This window comes from Schistocerca piceifrons, chromosome 2 (assembly GCF_021461385.2).
Source record: "Schistocerca piceifrons isolate TAMUIC-IGC-003096 chromosome 2, iqSchPice1.1, whole genome shotgun sequence".
Lineage (NCBI taxonomy): Eukaryota > Metazoa > Arthropoda > Insecta > Orthoptera > Acrididae > Schistocerca > Schistocerca piceifrons.
In genome coordinates, this window is record NC_060139.1 from 410459467 (window position 1) to 410480512 (window position 21046).

Consider the following 21046-nt stretch of genomic DNA (forward strand, 5'->3'; position numbering starts at 1 on the left):
TTTCTAGACGGTCTGTGGATTAAGCGATGTGTAGAAGGAACATGGCATTAAATAAATGTACTAAAAAAGGAATAGAGTTAAAAATTCCTTCTTGACAAGCTGAATTATTTTATATCCTAAAATTAAACTTAGTATCAGGACGGAACAGTGCCACTATCGCTCTTAATCCTTCCATGTCCAAGTTTTAAAGTGTTGCGTCTAAAATGAAATATCGATGGAATCTGTCACTCTTCTTTTGCTCACCACAATCAGGATTAAAATGAGCTGCCTACGCCGAACTTTTATTTATTTCGTTTTATGACACTGACGGTACGTGAAGATTTTTATTTCGCTGGCCCACTGGCTCCTTTGGGAATAATACGTTTCATATCTGTGTTAGATGACAGCTGAAATATGTTTCTCCTGCAGAATTCAGATGTGTTTGAAACTGAGTCTATAGACAATCGAAGCCATCGAGTTGTTGTTATGGTGATAATTTATCATGAAGTAGAAATTGAATTGTAATTTGACAAGTGTTGAAAAACTATTACTAGTCGTTGATTTTCCCCCCCCCCCCAAACACACAATAACTAAACGCGTCAAAACTCTTACTTTTAATCTTAGTAAGCAACCAACAAGTAGTCTTACGTAAACACAGGAACGATAAGGCTACTGGCCGCGATGATGAACACAGAGTTAAGGAGGAGCGAGAAAAGATAAGACTCGCAAACAAACGTGTTGCTAGACCTTAGTACAGAAGTGATTAAAATTTAAGAGGCCGCAACAGCAGCTTGGATAGTGTCCTTTTACGATGTCATCGATTTTACCTGCCATCCGAGAGGTGTTTGGAAATGAAAGATATTATATACAAGATGTTGCTCCGCCTCACTACCACAGAGATGTCAGACCCTTCTTGGATGAAGATCTACTTGCACAATGGACAGGTCGAAGAGCAGCTGTTGAGTACCTACCACGGCCTCCAGACCCTACACATCTTGACCTCTACCTACAGCGGAACTTGAAAGCGACGTATACGACTTCTTCGAAAGCGCATCTACATCTACATTTACATACATACTCCACTAGCCACTAAGCGGTGTATGGCGGAGGGCACTATTCACGCCAAAGTCATATCCCCCCATTCCCCCTCTTTTCCACTCGCGGATTGCGCGAGGTAAAAACCACTGTCTGAACGCCTCATTACTAGCACTAATTTCCGTTATATTTGAATGGTAATCAATGCGCGATATGAAATTTAGTGGTAATAATATATCCTCTACAGCCTCGGCGAAGACCGGATTTTGAAATTTAGTGAGCAGCCCCTTCCCTTCAGCGCGTCGTCTATCGGCAAGTGTGTCCCACGTCAATCTTAATATGAGATCTGTAACGCTCTTGCGTTGGCTAAATGTACCAATCACGAATCTTGTGGCTCTTCTTTGGACCTTCTCAATCCCTTGATTCAGACTCAGTTCATAAGGGTCCCATACAGACAAACAGTACTCTAAGACTGGACGAACTAAAGTATTGTAAGCAATTTCCTATGTTGAATGACTGCATCGCTTCAGGAATCTATCAATAAACCGCAACCTAGAGTTCGCCTTACCCGTTACTAGTGTAATCTGATCGTTCCGTTTGAGATCATTTCGAATAGTCACGCCCAGATACTTGACGGGGGTTACCGCTTCCAAATACTAGGCATTCATTTTCTACTCGTACATTAATGAGGATTTTCGCTTTGTTATACGCAATAGGTTACACTTACTAATATTGAGAGATAACTGCCAGTCACTACACCACGCATTTATTCTCTGCAAATCCTCATTGATTTGTTCACAACTTTCATGTGATGCTACTTTCCCGTAGACTACCGCATCATCGACAAACAGTTTAATGCCGCTGTCAATAGCATCAATCAGATCGTTTATGTAAATTGTAAAAAGCAGCGGACCTATTACGCTGCCCTGAGCACACCTGAAGTTACGCTGTTGAAGTCACCCAATTCAGGACGACATACTGTTCTCTGTCTCTTAGAAAACGTTCTATCCAACATCGTATGTCACGAATAGACGGTAAGCGTGCACTTTTGGGAGCAAGCGACACTGCGGAACTGAGTGGAACACCTTTCGAAAGTCGAGAAATATGGCATCAACCTGGGAGCCGGTATCTAGAGCCTGTTGTATATCATGCACAAAGAGGGCCAGCTCTGTCACGCATGACCGCCGTTTCCTAAAATCGTGCTGGTTTCTGCAGATGAGCTTCTCAGAGTCTAGAAAGGTCATTATGTCTGAACACAAAATATGTTACATGACTCCACAGTAAATCGATGTCAGTGAAATTGGCCGATTATTATGCGCATCCGATTTTCTGCCCTTTTTATAGATTGCTCTATGTGGGTGTTCAGTTCCTTACATTCGTCTGATTAGTAGTATTTCACTTTTGCCACATCACAGGACTATAAACAAACTACAACGTGGAATTTACACGAGTATCTGATAACAATATATATGTAGTTTTACTCTTCACAGTCAAGAGATGAAACAGAATTATGATAATTTGTACAACAGAATATGTAAAGTACGTATTTCAGGTTTTAGGGGAATTTCCAATTGAACCAATTGTATTCAAGTGATGCGCGTGTCGAACAGCAAAAGACAGTTTTTACAAAATGTTGCAAGATCTTGATATACCACATGTTACCCACTTGAAGCGGGTTAACAACAGGTTATATAAAATTAATAATTTTACAGCTTATAATGTTTCATTACTGCATGACTGGACAATCAGTATCACAGCCAAGAAGGCATTACTTCTTACTTTGACAAAACTTTTAAGAGAAGGTCTGAAAATAGTATTCTAAGAACTTAGACAGTAAAAGAGATTAAGTGTAGCATGTGTAGAATTTGCACGCCATTATCGGTGTGAACTGAAAGAAACTATTATAATATATGTTTATATAAAAATACATGGTATTACTAAAGGCACAAATACCTAATAGTTAATCGAACCGCCGTCAATATCGTTTACAGCATGTTGTCATTTTGGCATGCTTTTTACGAGATTTTCTGTATATTCTCTCGGTAACGATCTTCATATCGTCCCGATTTTATATCGGAGCTATTTGAAAGTACGTATTGGCTTTCCTTTAAGCTTCATCTTAATATACTACCAAACACTGCGATCGTATTTGCATCCGAAGACATTGCAGGCTAATAGATCGTGGACACCCCACTGTCTTGTTTGCACGCTGTACAGAGACGGCTGCGATGTTTCAGACCACCATCCTCTTGAAGCACCCAGTTTCCCTCGTGAGAAACAAAGTTTCTTAATGGACCTCAGAAGGCGTTTTTGATAAGTACTGCAAATTTTTTCAGCGTTTAAACTGGCTTTAAATAAGTGCATATAACAAAAACTGCAAGCAACAAAACATAACATTCAACTCTCACACTGTTTATCTATACACTGTGCAAAAGCTCACTGAGTACAGATTCGAGACCAGTACCAGAGATGTCGCTACGGACGTTACATTTAACATTATGGCGTACACTTTCTTGTGGAACTGACTATATCTCTGCCTTTATATAATACAGTGAGAGTTCAGCTTTGTATTTTAGAAATGAACTTTATCAAAAGTTCAAATATTTTTCAAATGCAGACGGATCCAGAAAAAAGTGGACACTCTTTGATAGTCAACATTAATGTTACAAAATGACATACCGTTACAACTCATGCGCGAGTGGAGGATACATCCTGACAGAGCTACGGCTGTCAGTGTGGGTGTGATAGTTGCACGGGAAGTCTGTAACTGGCTTCTGTTGATAAACTTCATTTTCCAAGTTCCTCCATAGGTAGCAGTCAAGAGGCGAAATGTCTGGAGACCGTGGTGGGCACTCAATAAATCCTCTTCGACCTGTCCATAGTCCAGGTAGATTTTCTTCCAAGGAGTCTCTGACGTCTCTGAGGTAGTGAGGCGGAGAGCTGTCTTGTTGTAGCTAAGATTTTTCATAAGCAAACACCTCTCGGATGCCAGGCAAAATCGATGTTTGCACCATATGAAGATACATCTCACCAGTTACGGTACCTTCAAAGAAGAATCGACCAATCAAACCAGGCGATGACAGATCGCACCACACATTAACATGTTTGTCCTCGTGAATATGAGGATTTTCAGGAGCCCAGTATATGCAATTGTGGTGGTTTACAACATTGATCAGGTTGAATTCCTCCTCGTGAGACCAGCTAATCCTTCCCTCAAATGTTTCACCTTCGCGAAGCATGTCTTCAAACCACTTGCAGTACTCCATCCTTCCACTGCGCAGCCTTTAGAACCCATCGTAAGCTTGATTGGCTTTCGCCAACTTACACATGCATCCTGCTTCACAGATTCTTTAGGTGACCTAGTAAAATGTTGCGTCACAGCAGCGGTGGATGCCGGACTTGTTGATATTTTTGTTGGGCCAAATCTTCCATTATGCACATCCTGAACAGTACCGTCGGCTTCGAATTCAGCCTGAATACGATAAATTGTTGTACTTTCTGGTGGCTAATTTCCTCACACGTTACGCCATTGCCGTTGTACCTCCATCATGTTTTACTACTTCCAGTACCACTTCAATACGACATTGCGTTGCTCAGACGCCAATCTTACGTCATTCATTGCTGCACTACTATCTGCTGGAATACGCGCGCCGAGATCAGTTGAGAAAACAATAGACTATACTACCACGCAAAATCGCAACGGTAAATCGTATTATTCCAAAGATATTAAGTATCAAAGAGTGCCTAATTTTTATGGATCCCTCCACACACAGTCAAGATTGAACATCCAGTACCGCATGGGGTTGAGTGCATAATATGTTACGAAGAGAACAACAATTAGGATGCAGTTCAGTGAGAAACCAACACCTTACGTAACCATGGAAGTGATTAAGTGCAAAGAGGCGTTTCGGCGTCTTCTCAATCGCTTTATCTCAGACCGTTGATAATTATTTAATGAACGGATATAGTAAATTTGTATAGAACGTACGATGCGATGTAATCGTATCTCTTCGAGACAAGAGAGAATTCAAGAGTGAATTGTCGGGAACGAGAAGTCATCGGTAAAGGAATTCGAGATGTGGAAGTATAAATTCCCCTTTATCAAATACAGGTATGGCGTGTGCAGGAGAACTTGACGTAGCTGTCACTGACCTGGACATATCCGCCGAGGCAGTGGGTGCTGTTGGCGAGCACGCCCACCTTGAACTTTTTGAATCGGATGCGCAGCACCCAGTCTCGCGGGGTGCCGCGGAACGACCGGAAGCGGTACCAGCACGTCATCGGCCGGCCCGCCGTCTCTGACGTCACTTCCGGGCTCGACACATCCTCATAGATGTCCACCGTCTTGTTGCAATGATCGCGACGTGCCTCCGCTGTAACAACACAAAAGATAGATACGTAAGTTACTAACGTTCACCTTTGTTCGTCTTAACTGTTTGTTTTGACGTCGAAAGTTACATACGACAAAACGTAAGAGATCAGCACTGGAAGGTATAACGACACAGTCTCCCACAAAATTCATATGAAATGTCTGATACCACCATTTTGATATCTATACGTGATATTAATTGCGAAGGCGTGTGGAATGTTCTGCAAGGACGTGCGTTATTATAATTATCGGTGGATTGTTGTCGATTTAAAATTATGTACATATACTAAATAAAGTAACTAATCAAAAAAATTGAAGTAGCAATAAATAACTAGAGACTACAAAGATGTTAGCATGAAAAATCAATGTTTCTAATTAACAAAATTGTAATCTAAAAACCCAGTAACAGAAGACCTAACTATCTTGAGAAACAGCTTTAATCGATGTATTTTCATTTCTTAATTATTTTTATGTCCTCCTCTGTAATGTATATTCTTTGTAATTACGCTTCTAATTAACTCTCTAATTGTTTACATGTCACAGTTTCCCAATTTCCAAAATTTGAGGTCTTATTTGTGCATTTCATGTAAGTAATAGGATAAAGCATGATCTCGATACTACCGTTGAATATTAGTAACCAAATCGAAACTGTAAATAATTATGTAACTAAAATAATACGAGAGATATTATTGTAATTAAAGTCCAGAATGATTCTGTTATGCAAACTAAAGATATTACTATAAAATATTGTCATTGAATATTGTATTTTATACCGTATTCGGCTGTAACATCAGTTTCTTTACGTTTTGTAAGTTTTAATTGTAATGGCAAAATTGAACAAAATTAATAATGCTTTATTTTGGAAGTTATTGTTAAAATTCTATATAAAGCGACGCAGCGATGCTGCGACGAGTCAGTTTTGTAGTTACTTTTAGAGGTCAAAGGATCTGTAAAGTCTGTCCGTGTTTTTTTTACATGACGAGTGTGCAGTTCGGATGTCAATTAATGCTAGCTAATAAATTTTGGGAAGCAAGAAAATTTCGCATTCATTCACCAATGGACCAGGCAGAAGAATGTTAAGTAACATTCGACATGAATCGTTACAAAAGGATATTGGTGTTGGTGAGATACACAATGGAGCTCTGTAAACAGAACCACACTCCGGACTTACAAATTCCCTCACAGCCATGTTTTAGCGACAGTGGAACTTTCAATCAAATAATTGCTTAGTAATGATAAGAAACTTTAATATTCTGATTGGGTTAGGGAATGTTGTTACCTTTCAGCGTTTCGTTGTCCACTACAACTGAAGAAGTATTAACAACGATTTTGTTAAAAAAATTGGACCAAAGTCTCCTAACTGTAGACACTGATAATTATTTACAACCATAAGTTTGTAGTTCTAACCTAACTGCGCGATCACCAAAGTCGTTCCACCGAAGACAACATCACTGAAAACGGAAGGAGCTAACCATCCGAATACTACAGAATGATCCTGAAATAATCGCTCTACCAGCGGACACAAAAATGCTATTGTACTATCTTCGCTTTCGCAGTACAATTGCAGGATCCACTGTATAAGAAATTGAAAAGAGAAGATACCAACGAAGTAAAAAGTAATAGCATCAAGCTTCTACGCCCATCCTTGCCGAAAGGCACCATCGAAGAGCTTCGACCACTGGCTCCTGCACTGTCAGAATTCTATGGCGTATAAAATATTCACAAACAACGCATTCCTGTAAGGCCTATTGTTAGCAATATATACCTACTAACATGCTAACTGAACATCTAACGGTGTTAGATAATTGTTAGCTTTACATGAAGAACATTGTTTCCTTACGGGGTTTTGTTGTGGTCCTCCTCTTCACGAGAATGTCGCCTCCTGATTCCTTCAAGCTGATCAGGGAGAAATTCAACTTTTCATTGACTAATCTCGTAGAATTTGTCCTGACTTCTACATTCTTCCTCTTCAGCGGTAGCTATTAGGAGAAATAGCTCGCTTCGCAATGGAGGGCCTCTGTCACTAATTGTGACAGACTTGTTTACGCAGGATTTCATTAAAAAGTTCACAAGAAAGTTTGACTCAAGACCTCGTGCTTTTTAATATATATTGATGACAAATTGTGGTGCGCCACATGGATGTTAAGGGCTTCAGCGGTTTCCCAGACATCTAGGCTTGCTGCTCCCTAGCATCAAATTCAACATGGAGGTAGGAGAGGATGCTGAACCTTCCTATTTCGGCTTCCTAATCAAGCGCAAAGCTTTATAAAGTATGTACAGAATGATTTTATAAAGATTACTACATTATACGCCATGCAGATTCATTCTTGTGTAAAGCAGGGTATCGTATTTCCTTCTGATTTTATGACTTGGCTTTATTACAAAATTACTGCGACCTTCATGGCTTTGTATGTTTAAAGCTACGGAACAGTTGACAGTTTTTGAAATAGTTGCATATACTGCTTTCACAATAACACGTGTTATACAACAGCAAATCATGAACTTTGATCCAAATTCCACTCATGCAACTGGACAACTTTCTATGTGACGGTAAACTACGAATTAATGTATGTTATTCGAATTTTCAGTGCTACGCTGTACTTTGATGTTTTTATCATTGACTCTCAAGTGAGATCTGTTTTATTTTGTTATTTACATCTGTTAGTGCTACTCTATACTTTGATGTTTTTATGAACTGACGCTCACATATGAATTATCTTATATATATGGCACGTTGCCAGTTAGCTACACAATGCAACTTCCGCGTCTTGTAGTTTTTAACTTCATCCACTTGTTGGTTTTCTGGTTTTAAAATTAGTTTGTCTTAGACACAAGCTTCTTGGATTTTATTCATGAATAAAGGCCAGTTACATAGGATCTGCTTCCTACGAACTATATGTGGCCAGTTCAAAACGAAAACCAGACCTCTGGCTTGCAATCTTTACGTTACGCCATTATTATATTTAAATTTAAAATCCATTTATATGTCGAGTAAGCTTTTTGAGATTTCTAGTCTACAGTTCTTTCGACAGGTCTACCACCTGGCTTTCTCACTACATATTGTTAATTGTTTTGGTACCTACGAATGCATGTTGCTTTATGACTTCACCTGACGATGCTTCCCACTGCTTATTCACAGCCTTTTCATATGTTGAACAGTATGTTAACTGGTAAGCATTAACACGTTTATACTACACTGTTAAATGACTTTGTCTAATATTCACTGTTACATCTAGAATTAACTACCCATAATTTTTTGCTCAGGTCTCTTACAATGTTTTGTATTCTACTTGATAGTACGTAATTTTGGTAGGCTAAGTTTCCTGCATGTCTTATAGATCTGAAGATGGTTGCACATCGCAACCGAACCAGCTGACTGAAGTTTAATGTGATAAGAAAATTGCGGTCTAGGCAGTAAAAAGTTTTTACTTTTAAAATTTTTTTATTTGATAAACCACATTAAGACCGCCTTCTCTCCCCCCATGACCATGTCAGGCTTCACTGAGCTTACAGTCTGATTCCACGTATTCTTATTGTGTTTGTTTTATCTGTTTCCATGTATTATAAGAATTTTTCAAATGTTGTATTTACCATGTTTGGCCCTCATTTGAACAGGTGGTTGCGGATTCAGTCTTGGAGTCAGTTAGGAGCTAAAAAAGTGGTTGCAATTATGCACGTTGTTATACATTCGTGTAAGAGTAGTGTAGCAAGTGATTAGTTGTCATGCATTTGTTGTCAAGCCTCACGGGGATAAACTTGTGTGGATTTTATTGTTTTGAGCAGCACTGGCCTCAAATTAATATAGGTTTCTTTGGGTAAACATTTTTTTGTTACTGGCATTGTCCATTCCCAGGATATCGCTCTCCTGCCTTCTCAATGTTCCTAAAGAGATAAATAGTACTGTAATTAACTAAGTGGTTTTCATTGGCTGCTGTACGAGAGACGTGAATGATTAGAATTTGCGGCAATGAATGCCACAGAGCAAGCGGATACGTTATTGACTTAATTGAGGTTTACATACCTGACAACAGTAGTATTTCAAGACGTGATTGCCTGGTGTAGTGTACATGTGAGATTCAAATTTTCAGCGAGACGATGGCTACCAGTTAGCGTTGCCATCGGGAATGACAGTGGCAGAAATGCAGTGTGTTACCGATGACAGTCAATGACTCTGTTAACCAAGACAGAGAAGAGTGACGGAGCAATGCATCTACATCTACATTTACACTCCGCAAGCCACACAACGATGTGTGGCGGAGGGCACTTTACGTGCCGCTGCATTACCTCCCTTTCGTGTTCCATTCACGTATGGTTCGCGGGAAGAACGACTGCCGGAAAGCCTCCGTGCGCGCTCGAATCTCTCTAATTTTACATTCGTGATCTACTCGGGAGGTATAAGTGGGGGGAAGCAATATATTCGATACCTCATCCAGAAACCTACCCTCTCGATACCTGGACAGCAAGCTACACCGTGATGCAGAGCGCCTCTATTGCAGAGTCTGCCACTTGAGTTTGGTTTCCTAAACATCTCCGTAACGCTATCACGCTTACCAGATAACCCTGTAACGAAACGCGTCGCTCTTCTTTCGATCTTCTCTGTCTCCTCCGTCAACCCGATCTGGTACGGATCACACACTGATGAGCAATACTGAAGTATAGGTCGAACGAGTGTTTTGTAACACACCTTTGTTGATGGACTACATTTTCTAAGGACTCTCCCAATGAATCTCAACCTGGCATCCGCCTTACCAACAATTAATTTTATATGATCATTTCACTTCAAATCCTTCCGTACGCATACTCCCAGTTATTTTACAGAAGTAACTGCTACCAGTGCTTGTTCCGCTATTATATAATCATACAATAAAGGATCCTTCTTTCTATGTATTCGCAATACATTACATAGGTTTATGTTAAGGGTCAGCTGCTAATCCCTGCACCAAGTGCCTATCCTCTGCAGATCTTCCTGCTACGTATTTCGCTGCAATTTTCTAATGCTACAACTTCTCTGTATACTACAGCATGATCCTCGAAAAGCCGCATGGAACTTCCGACACTATCTATTAGGTCATTTATATGTATTGTGAAAAGCAATGGTCCCTTGACACTCCCCTGTGGCACGCCAGAGGTTACCTTAACGTTTGCTAAAATCTCTTCAATCCAGCCACACAGCTGGTCCGATATTCCGTAGGCTCTTACTTTGTTTATTAGGCAAACATGTGAGTATCTATGGTAGCCTCTTCTCCTCTGGATACACAATATGTGCACCCACTCACACATATGTCCACAACGATTCCTCCAATCATCTATTCAGTTGGCCAATAAAGTGTGTTTCACAAATAACATAATTATTCATAATAATTAGCTTTCCATGTAACATAAAGTTAACTGTCTGAGAAAACTTTAAACCCGAGGAAACAGAATCCGAGAGCGGAACAAAAACATCAGGACAAGGTAGTAACAGATGAAGCTGCATAATAACACTAAAAACTTTCTGTGGAGAGAACCCTTAAATTATTAAGAGAGCTATCCATTAGGAAGTTATGTCTACATATACATAGTGACAAAGGTTTTGAGTAGTGCTACTAATCTGTAATTTGACTACTTTGGTTATACAACTACAAGGAACAAAATTGTAAATATCAAACGGAAAGTTTTTGTTCAAGGAGAAATATAGTCAGAAGTAAGTGTAATTTCGGGACTAACACGAAATTGTATCGTGCGCCTTTAGTGGGGCTGTTTCTGTTGAACATAGGTAATTTACAGGGCCAAACAACCGTAGCAAAATGCAGATAATTGACGTTAGCATTTCGGACTATCAGGTGACCCAGGTTTTAAGTAAATGCAAACTATCAGGCATAAATAAGCGGAGACACATTTTATTGTCTGACTGTAGTTTGTAGATAAATCCCTAACCACTAAGACGTTAGTCAGATATCTTGGCGTGGACGTCCAAAGCGAATTAAACTGGAACGACCTCCTATAACTAGTAATGGTGCAAGCAGATCACAGCTAGACATTACCGGTAAAGAACCTAAGGGAAGAGGTGTCTTACTAATCTCTCCTTTCATTTATTCTTCTTAATTATACTCTTCAGGCTTAAATTTTCAGAAGGCAGGATTAGTAAAGCAATTGAACAAAAGAAGAAAAATGCATTTCGTCGTGGGATCCTCTCGTAACCGTGAGAGAATCAATGAGATGCTCATCTACTCCAGGGGGTGACTTCGCTGCAAGGAAGGTGAAGTGCATCACAGGTAGGTTTTCTCTCGATACTCCACGGTAGCATCACCCAAGGACAGTCGAAACAAACCATACTTCCACATACATACGCCTTGCGAAATAATCAATACAGTAAATGGTTTGTGCGATTAAAGGGACCAGACTGTTACGGTCATCGGTCCAATACAGTAAAGTCAGAGAATTTAGAGCATATTTGGGGGCTTACCAACAATTGTTTTTTTTCCATGAATCATTAAATGAATCCAATAAGAAAGGAGAGAAACAATAGTGTTCGTATGTGAATAATCGTGACTTGTCGAAAATCTTCCGCAATACTGTTACGTTGCTCCAACCTTTTCAGCAATTTCGGTGGAAGCGTACATGTGAATAAAAATACCATATAACAGTACGTCGCAGTTATTTGCCAGTTGTTTATAATTCGGTGGACTGCCTCTCCGTAATGGCGCCAGTTACCGCTGCGGAAATAATCCTATATCCCGGTGAGATAGATGCGCATCATCTTCTCCCTGGCGTTTGTGATGACAGTTGTTTGTTTCAACCCTGCGCACATTGTTATTCTAGCTCGAAGTTACGCAGTAGACACAACGCGTAATAATATCTAAATATCCAATGTTCCTTAACGTTTCTTGATCAGTTGCCGCTCCAGAATCCTAGTCGGGGAAAGCTGATCTCATAACGTTCTCCATGTTTCGGGTGGTCTACCTAAAGCTGCCGAGGGGAATGCTGTTACTTTTCATTTTTTCCCTTTTTTCTTTCTCATTTTTAATACTTTCACATAATCGTATAACATAACAGAACATAAAAGAACATCAATTAATTTGATAAATAATTATATACTCGGAATCGCGTTCATATTTCGTTCTCCCTTACGGTGGCCTGTAAGAAACTGTCCATTGAGTACTTTTTTAGGTGACACTTTTGTAGAATTCGCGTTATAGTTTTTTTTCAGGCAGAAAGTATATTTCTCATAATAATGGTTATTTTATTGTAGTTTGTAGTGTTGTGTAGTTGTGTACAATCAGAAATCTGCTTAGTTCTGTCCATTTTGCTCCTTTAACCAGCTGATGGCGATTTTCTTCATTTACGGGTAAGGTTCTTCATCTGGATGTAGAAGGCTCGTCTGTGCTATCGTGCAGGACGATGCCTTTCGATGCTTTCTTTCTTTCTTTCTTTTCTTTTCTGATGGACAGCCATACGTTGTTTCCTTTACCTCATTACATTGCTGATTAATAGAAGGTAATGGACGTTCTTCCATATTTTGTGTCAGTTAAAGTCTTCATAGTTTTGTTCCATGACATTCACAATTTTACTTTGCATCAGTTTCTTGTGCAGAACACGTCTTACGCAGACAATAAAGAGCAATGAACAGACTTGCAATCTTAATGTAGTATCAGTCATCAACTGTGATGTGTGCCCAATTCAGAGCAACATAACGTATCAGCTGTACAGTGAACATGGTATAAGTAGGTGTGTGAATAAGAAAGGTGGCAACCTTAAAACAAAGCAGTTTTTCGTTGGGGCATAGTCTTCTCGTAAAATTTCAATCACCAACTTTCTCCACCGAATGTGAAAATACAGGATGTTTCAAAAAGAATGACCTCTTTGGAAAACTCCTTAATTATTGATAAAGACGTACTAATGAACGAATATAATGAGTACAATGTCTAAATCAAGACTGGATGAGGACACATTGTCGTTAGTATAGCACTTGGCGGTGCACGAAAGTGACCACAGAAAAATTTGGCCAAGGTAAAAATCGATGAGACATGTAAGCAATAATTTCTGCGTCTACAGCTACATCTGCATGATTACCCTGCAAGTAACAGTTAAGTCCCTGACAGTGGGTTAATTCTCAGCCGCAACTAATAATTAGCGATCTAGAATATGAAAGGAATTTATATAAAAACTGTTAATGCTTAAATCGCTCATAAATGTCAGTCATCATACACAGAGATGGATCAAACTGACAAAATGGTAGAGTTGCAGTTGAAGTTAATTTTAACTAACATTGTGTTGATGGACATCCTGCACAACCAAGTTTTGGTCCACAGTCCAAGTTATTAATAGAAAAACCACACTGCATGGATATTAAATGTCTATTACGGGAGGGAGGGAGGCACTGCTACTGTATTTTACGATTTATAATATTTACAAACGTGTCTAACTCATATTTTGAAGACCCAGGCCAAATTTATGGTTCTGTTCGCGATCTTTTTTTATTAGGATAACTGGATCTGAATGCACTCAGTCTCGTTATGATAACTGAGGGGGACTTGAACGAAAATCAGAGGCTCTAAGAAATCGTAAGTTGATGGCAGCAGAGATAGCTGTGTGCTGTCCCATTGGCACTCCAAACGGCATTCAAATGTGTCCAATGTGGCCGGTTGGTTTTGCAGGGACTTTACAACTGAGTGGGAGAAATGGTAGTCGGATTCCACTCCGTCATATTGTCATCATGCCGCTTCCAGACATTCTAATACGAAATCACAGAGCGCATTTCAAAAGGAAAGTATTTTGACACATCTTGACAGGCTCACAAAATCTTACATAAGCTATAATGCATTTGACGGTCTCACACAAACGCTACAAAGGAATTAATGGTAATTATCATGATGCAAAATATCGGATTCATAATCTGTTTAAATATTTGAGGAAAAGAAAATAATTATTTCGGAGATACATTAAACTATATTTCATTTTTATTAATAGCACTTTTGTAGAAATATTTATACAAATGACGGCTTACCGATGCAAGAATGTTTAATTCTTGGAGAAATATTTGCTCTATAGACTGATGGGACTGCTGAATACTGAAAGACATAGCAAGTGGCGTACATGCGGGATGGTTTAAGTGATGCAGTGGCCATTAAAAAAATTGTGTTACAGCTGCAATAAATTACTATGAGTAGCATGTTTTTACTCTTATTTAAATTTTAATAGTGAAAAGAATCGCTATATCAATGTACATCCACTACATTTTCCTCGCTACTCAGAAGGGAAACACCTCATACGTCAGACATCTTGTTAAATTACTGCACTGGTTCTCCAGCACAGATTACCCCCTTGGATGTACGGAATGGATACTACCATCATTGTCCTATTACTTCAACACTAATAGTTTAGGATTTGAACTAGTCTGAAAGGAAAAATCCTGCGTTTGCTTTGCATTTTGTTTGCAGCACAGGATCATGAATGCACACAGAATTGTAAACGACAATATTTGCGAAGTTAATCAGTCTGCCTGAACATTTTAACTGTCTCATTCTCACAGTGATCTTGAGCTGAGAGTTTATTTTGAATTCCGCTAGACACTCATTGTCCCTTACTATGAATGGCAGTGAATATACTACAGTGAACTACATGAAATTCTGTTAATGCAGTTTTCAGATCAGTTTTTCACAACTCAGTCTAGGGAAACCCTATCTACTTTTTCTGCAAACAAATCCCCTATGAAAACCGAGACGTTAATGAAGACGTTATATTGACGTTGTATTCCGTAATCGATATTCAAAACACTGATAAAAAAATGTGACACTCTGCTGTGATGTTCAGAACTGAATATAAAAGACGGTATCAGGTGTTAGCTAAGAAGTTGTTTACGAAAATTGGTTATAGTAGGAATTGTAAGCTGAAATATGACGCGAAAATTTGTTTTGCTTATTAACGTGTCAGAATCATCGTTCAAGATATAAAAGAACGAAAAATATACATAACTTAAAATGAAACTATAAGTACACATTATGGAAAGTACGAAAACGAAACATATTCCATCGGAAACTGACGTCAGCAGAAATAAGTTGTCTACATCAATCTCACTGGACGTTGCAGGCAATTGGGCACGTCGCCGGACATAACAGACAGTTCGTGTGATACATCCTTGTTTGGTCTCTCCTCATTCACACATGATTCGCCTCTAGAATTCCATCTGGATCTTTCAGCTCTAGAAGTAACCTTTCCTGTCAATTGGGCATTATTAACATCGACTTTGTCTCTTACTTATGGGTGGAATTTCTTAGGAACGCGTCAAAATTTTCAAGATGGTAGCCATAGTTCTAGCATCCTGAGCTTCCACTGAACACAAAGAATTTCCTGCACATCATACTCTGACAGGTGGTTCGAAGCCATACAGCAGAAGTGCATCGGAAGAGGAACCATTAAGTTTTCTTCCTGGGTTGCTTAGTGTCAGTGGGTGCTAAGACAGATGCGGTGTATACCTTTCTTAATGGCGTCCATCGTAGACAGCCCTCAATGATACTGCATGAGGGCTATGTCCAGTTGTTTGAAATGGCATGATCTGTGAGATAATGAATATTCTTATTCAAAATGGTTCAAATGGTTCTAAGCACTATGGGACTTAACATCTGAGTTCATAGCTCCCCTAGACTTAGAACTTCTTAAACCAAAGTAACCTAAGGACATCACACACAGCCATGCCCGAGGCAGGATTCGAACCTGCGATCGTAGCAGCAGTGCGGGTCCGGACTAAAGCGCCTAGAACAACTCGGCCACAGCGGCCAACCGTTCTTATTCGACTGCAGACTTGCACAGGTATCCCTAGTTTCTAGTGCTTTCGCTCCCCTGCTAGTACCCGATAGTTTGCCAGTAAGACTGTTGTTGTTGTTATTGTGGTCTTCAGTCCTAAAACTGGTTTGATGCAGCTTTCTATGCTACTCTACCCTGTGCAAGCTTTTTCATCCCCCAGTACCTATGGCAACCCACATCCTTCTGAATCTTCTTAGTGTATTCATCTCTTGGTCTCCCTCTACAATTTTTACCCTCCACGCTGCCCTCCAATACTAAATTGGTGATCCCCTGATGCCTCAGAACATGTCCTACCAACCGATCCCTTCTTATAGTCAAGTTGTACCACAAATTTCTATTCTCTCCAATTCTATTCAATACTTCCTCATTAGTTATGTGATCTACGCATCTAATCTTCAGCATTCTTCTGTAACACCACATTTCAAAAGCTTCTATTCTCTTCTCGTCCAAACTATTTATCGTCCATGTTTCACTTCCATACATGGCTACACTCCATACAAATACTTTCAGAAATGACTTCCTGACACTTAAATCTATACTCGATGTTAACAAGTTTCTCTTCTTCAGAAACGTTTCCCTTGCCATTTCCAGTCTACATTATATATCCTCTCTACTTCGACCATCATCAGTTATTTTGCTCCCCAAATAGCAAAACTCCTTTACTACTTTAAGTGTCTCATTTCCTAATCTAATTCCCTCAGCATCACCAGACCTAATTCGACTACAAGTATCTACTCGTAATCTTATGCTTTGTCCAGTAGCAGTGCTTATTAAACATGGAAGTTTAAAAACTTCTAGGCGTATATAAAACTCATGTAACAAAAATTGAAAGTTCCAATTACCCTGTATCGATAAGCTTTTACCTCGAAGTGCCATGAGCAGCAGAGAGATCTTGCAGCGATTCTGTGGCGTGCTTTCTTCTTTGCCTGTGATATCATCGCTCGTGACAGTGACTAGGCGCCACAGCCGTGTACATAAACACACTTGCGTTACGCCGTAGCGCGACATTGCATTCGCCGTTATCTGCGGATGTGGTCAGTGGACGGATGTGGCTCTGCGTGCGTGACCACAGTGACGCAGGTTCGCGAGTAGTGAGGCAGACTCTGATGAAAAACACAGTAACCGAATGCATCGACAGTGTACAAAAACATCCAGCAGCAATTACAGCTGCTCAGTATGAAACCTGCAGCTCTTGTGTGCGGGACCGTTGACCACGAACTGTACAGTCTAAATTGATAGTAGACTTACAGAAGAGCTTAAACAAAGAATAAATCATTACGTTAGTGCAGCAAATACAAGAACAGCCTTCCAGACGTGAGAAGAAGTACGTTTGAAGCTAGCAGTCTTCATGCCTCCTAACAGGAGACTGACCGTTAAGTTCTCTGACGCTTCTGAAGACGAAGGGTTCTGCGATCAGAATCAGGCTACTTCACTGCCAACAGAGACCAGCATAGCGGTGGTTTCTGAAGGCGATGAGGATGCCCGCAGCCTGGATTCCGGCAAACCGCTCTCAGAAGACAACGACGCACCAGCAGCAGCATGTGATGTTGCTAGTTGCATCACCGCCAGCGAGTCACCTGCAGCAGACGCAGCGCATATATCAGCTAGGAGTGATGACGAATCTGTGTGGGTGGACGTTGAGTGTGACGGAGACAAAGAGTCTGACAGGGAGAGCTGTCGCAGCAAAGCACTCAGAATCTGCGGTTGGACCCTCGCCTTTGGGCTGTGCATGGGTTTTGGTGTTGGTATGTCTTTTGTCTGACGATACTACAACAAAACCTTGAGTGAATCATACAACAGTTGTCATGTGTACGAAGAGTAGTGAGTTTTCTCTTGCTAAGACACAATGTAGTGCGTGTAAATCACAAGATGACCAGCATACAGTGGACATAAAAGAAGACAACGAAGTGGTAAACTTTTTATGTAAATGAATTATATTTATATAGTCTGTTGACAGGTTACGGGAGAGTTGTGAAGACAGTGTGTTATTAAATGCACACCATTAGCAGATATCACCACGTTTTGGGTTTTATTAATTATGTTGTTGCTAAAAAAGGTGTCTATTTTGGTAACCACTGATTATCGAATATTTTAGTTATTCAATTCGGCAAGTTGCAGGTTGCCATTGAGTTCGTACATATATGACAGCTAATAACAAGACTGACACAGAATTTCTATGACAAATTCTTGTTTATAGGGTAAATTATGCATTTTACGTAATCACTTTGCGCCATGAATTGTGTATTTCATAGTATTGTCTCTGCATTGCTCCAGCTTTGTCCCACTGTTTTTGAAATCATTGCTGCTAATTGCAACGACACCTGGATTACAATGCGAGTTTATCATATATTTACTCCTCTAAATTGGTAAGGTTTTGTTTGTAGTGAAATGGAAGACTTTTGCAGATGAAACCTCTGTCAAATCTAGTGTGTTCGGGTTATTACTTTAAATATCCTCTTTCCGATTCTGCTCTAAGAATTCAAATTCCTTCCACGATTAACTATTATCAGTTCGAAAGTCAGCTTAGAATTTAACACGACTGGTTAGTAGTATTTCCTCCACAGAACAAACATTAGGTTTTACATGAAAGTGCCTATGTGTGGTAACAACTTTCTACGCGTTAAATGTAAACATAGGCTGCCGCGGCCGTTGTCGCAGTCAATAAAATTCTTCTGGGTTTTATGATAAAATTGCCGGCCGCGGTGGTTGTGCGGTTCTAGGCGCTCCAGTCCGGAGCCGCGCTCCTGCTACGGTCGCAGGTTCGAATCCTGCTTGGGGCATGGTTGTGTGTGATGTCCTTAGGTTTAAGTAGTTCTAAGTTCTAGGGGACTGATGACCACAGCAGTTGAGTCCCGTAGCGCTCAGAGCCATTTGAACCATTTTTTTAATGATAAAATTACAGTTGACAATGCTTCTTAAAACCGAGAAGAATATTATTAACTTTCTGTTCGTTTATAAGTCTTAACCTCCACAATTTCGTCAGCTGTAGGCGAGTGGAGAAAATGTCGAACATTTAAAAGTTAAAAGTGGAAGAAAACACTTTTATCTGTATAGTTGACATTTCATTAACTGGTAATAAAGGATCATTACGTAAGTGAACTTATCATTAAGAAACAACCTGTGGCGTGTAACTAGGGAGAATTACGAAGTAGAAATGAATTCTGTTACACTGTCCCAAGTTAGGCAACAAAGTCCGTTTTATGTAGAGTAACTTTCTTACAGTAGTCTTTGAATGTACCATAGTTAACAGTTAACTTTAAGAGGTTGCAAGTGATGAATTAGTTGAATGCATCGTGCATGACAACAAAATTACATAGTAGTATTTTCGCTGAACTTAGGGAGTGAATATTATAATACATGCTTTCATGTATGTCTACGTAATTAGACATGACTGACCAATTTGTAGATCCACCATGCCAAAGTTAAAATGAATAATGGAAGTACTAAAATGGTTTAAAACGCATCTGAGAAATTAACTAGAGTTTTCGAGATGGTGATTCCGTTCTATGTTAAACTGAAAGCTTACAAAATGTGTGTGTTACCAGTTCTGACTTACGGAAGGCGAAAATAGTATAATATCTGAGGCCAGTTCAGCGAGCAATAGAAAACTGCATGTTGGGACATGCTGTAAGCGAAATGGAAACAAATATATAACACAGGGAAGAGACTTTCTTGAAAATTAAATGCAAGAGAGCCAGGCAGGTACCAGAAATGAGGTTATTTCCTGAAGTAACATGAAAAAACCGAACATATGATCTTATACTAGTTGGGTAGATAACATCAGAAAGCATTCAGTAATAACATGAATATGTGTGTCTGAGGATTATAATCTATGTAAAAGGCCGCTACCCAGCAGTCTGTGCCATTTGCCTGAGGATGAAGAAGACTTTGCATAAACTATTAAACGTTGTTAAATTATTATCCAAATCGTTCTATTGTATGGGGAAGCTCATCACTTAGAAACAATACATTGACTGTATGAAAACGAGCCGTAAGAATAATATGGTGTGTTCGCCTATGATCGTCATGTAGGTACCTTCTAAAGAAATATAGGAGTTTTAACCGCCCCATCTTCTGAAGAAAGGTAGGAGTTTTAACCGCCCCGTCACAATACATGTATTCGCTATTGAAAGACGTCATTAGCAATCTATCACAATTTGAGGGGAAAAGTGTTGTCCATGCCAAGAACAAAAAGGGGGAATGACGTGTATTACTCATTATTAAAGCTTCAGTGGGTCAGAAAGGAGCTCAATATGGAGGAAAAATGGTTTCGGATCACTTATGCGAAAACATAAAATATGTGACGGGTAGCAAAGCCCCTTTTTGGATAAGTCCTTCTGCTTCATAGATGAATGTGTGTGGTAAAACACACACACAGAGACACACACACGCACGTATATATATATATATATATATATATATATATATATATATATATATATATATATATATATAATTGATTTCGAGTTTACTCGCTTGTGTACGACTGAAGAAGTAATGTGCTCATTAATGTTAACACTAATAATTACGTATACGTGTGTTGTAAACTGACTCGTTCTACATCATTTCGGTATAAGAATCGGTCAGATGATCTATAGACCATGTAACTAAATAACTAACTTCCAGTTTTCACTCATCATTGTATATTACAAATTTATGTCGTTTCTGGTAATTATATCAATGTAGCTTGATGTTGTAATCCACTCTCAGTTGTTCAGAATCATTCAGAAGAATATATGACACACGTTTGTAGTGACTGTTTAAAAATTATTTCGATTGAAAATCATAGTAATTTTCACATCTTGAAGAAAATAGACCTGAAAGCTTAAAGAACAGAAGGGACTTTTCTTTTATGTTTCTTGCATTTAGTTATTCGACTAG

The 21046-nt window shown here is 39.4% G+C and overlaps 1 protein-coding gene across 1 annotated transcript in view; it reads right to left on the reverse strand.

The window, feature by feature from the left end:
• LOC124775433 (cubilin-like) overlaps positions 1-21046 on the reverse strand; it is a 532844-nt gene that overhangs the window by 194106 nt on the left and 317692 nt on the right. Inside the window, exon 2 of the mRNA XM_047250266.1 lies at positions 5167-5387. Within this exon, the coding sequence (XP_047106222.1) occupies positions 5167-5387 (221 nt within the window). The remainder of the gene's footprint in view (positions 1-5166; positions 5388-21046) is intronic.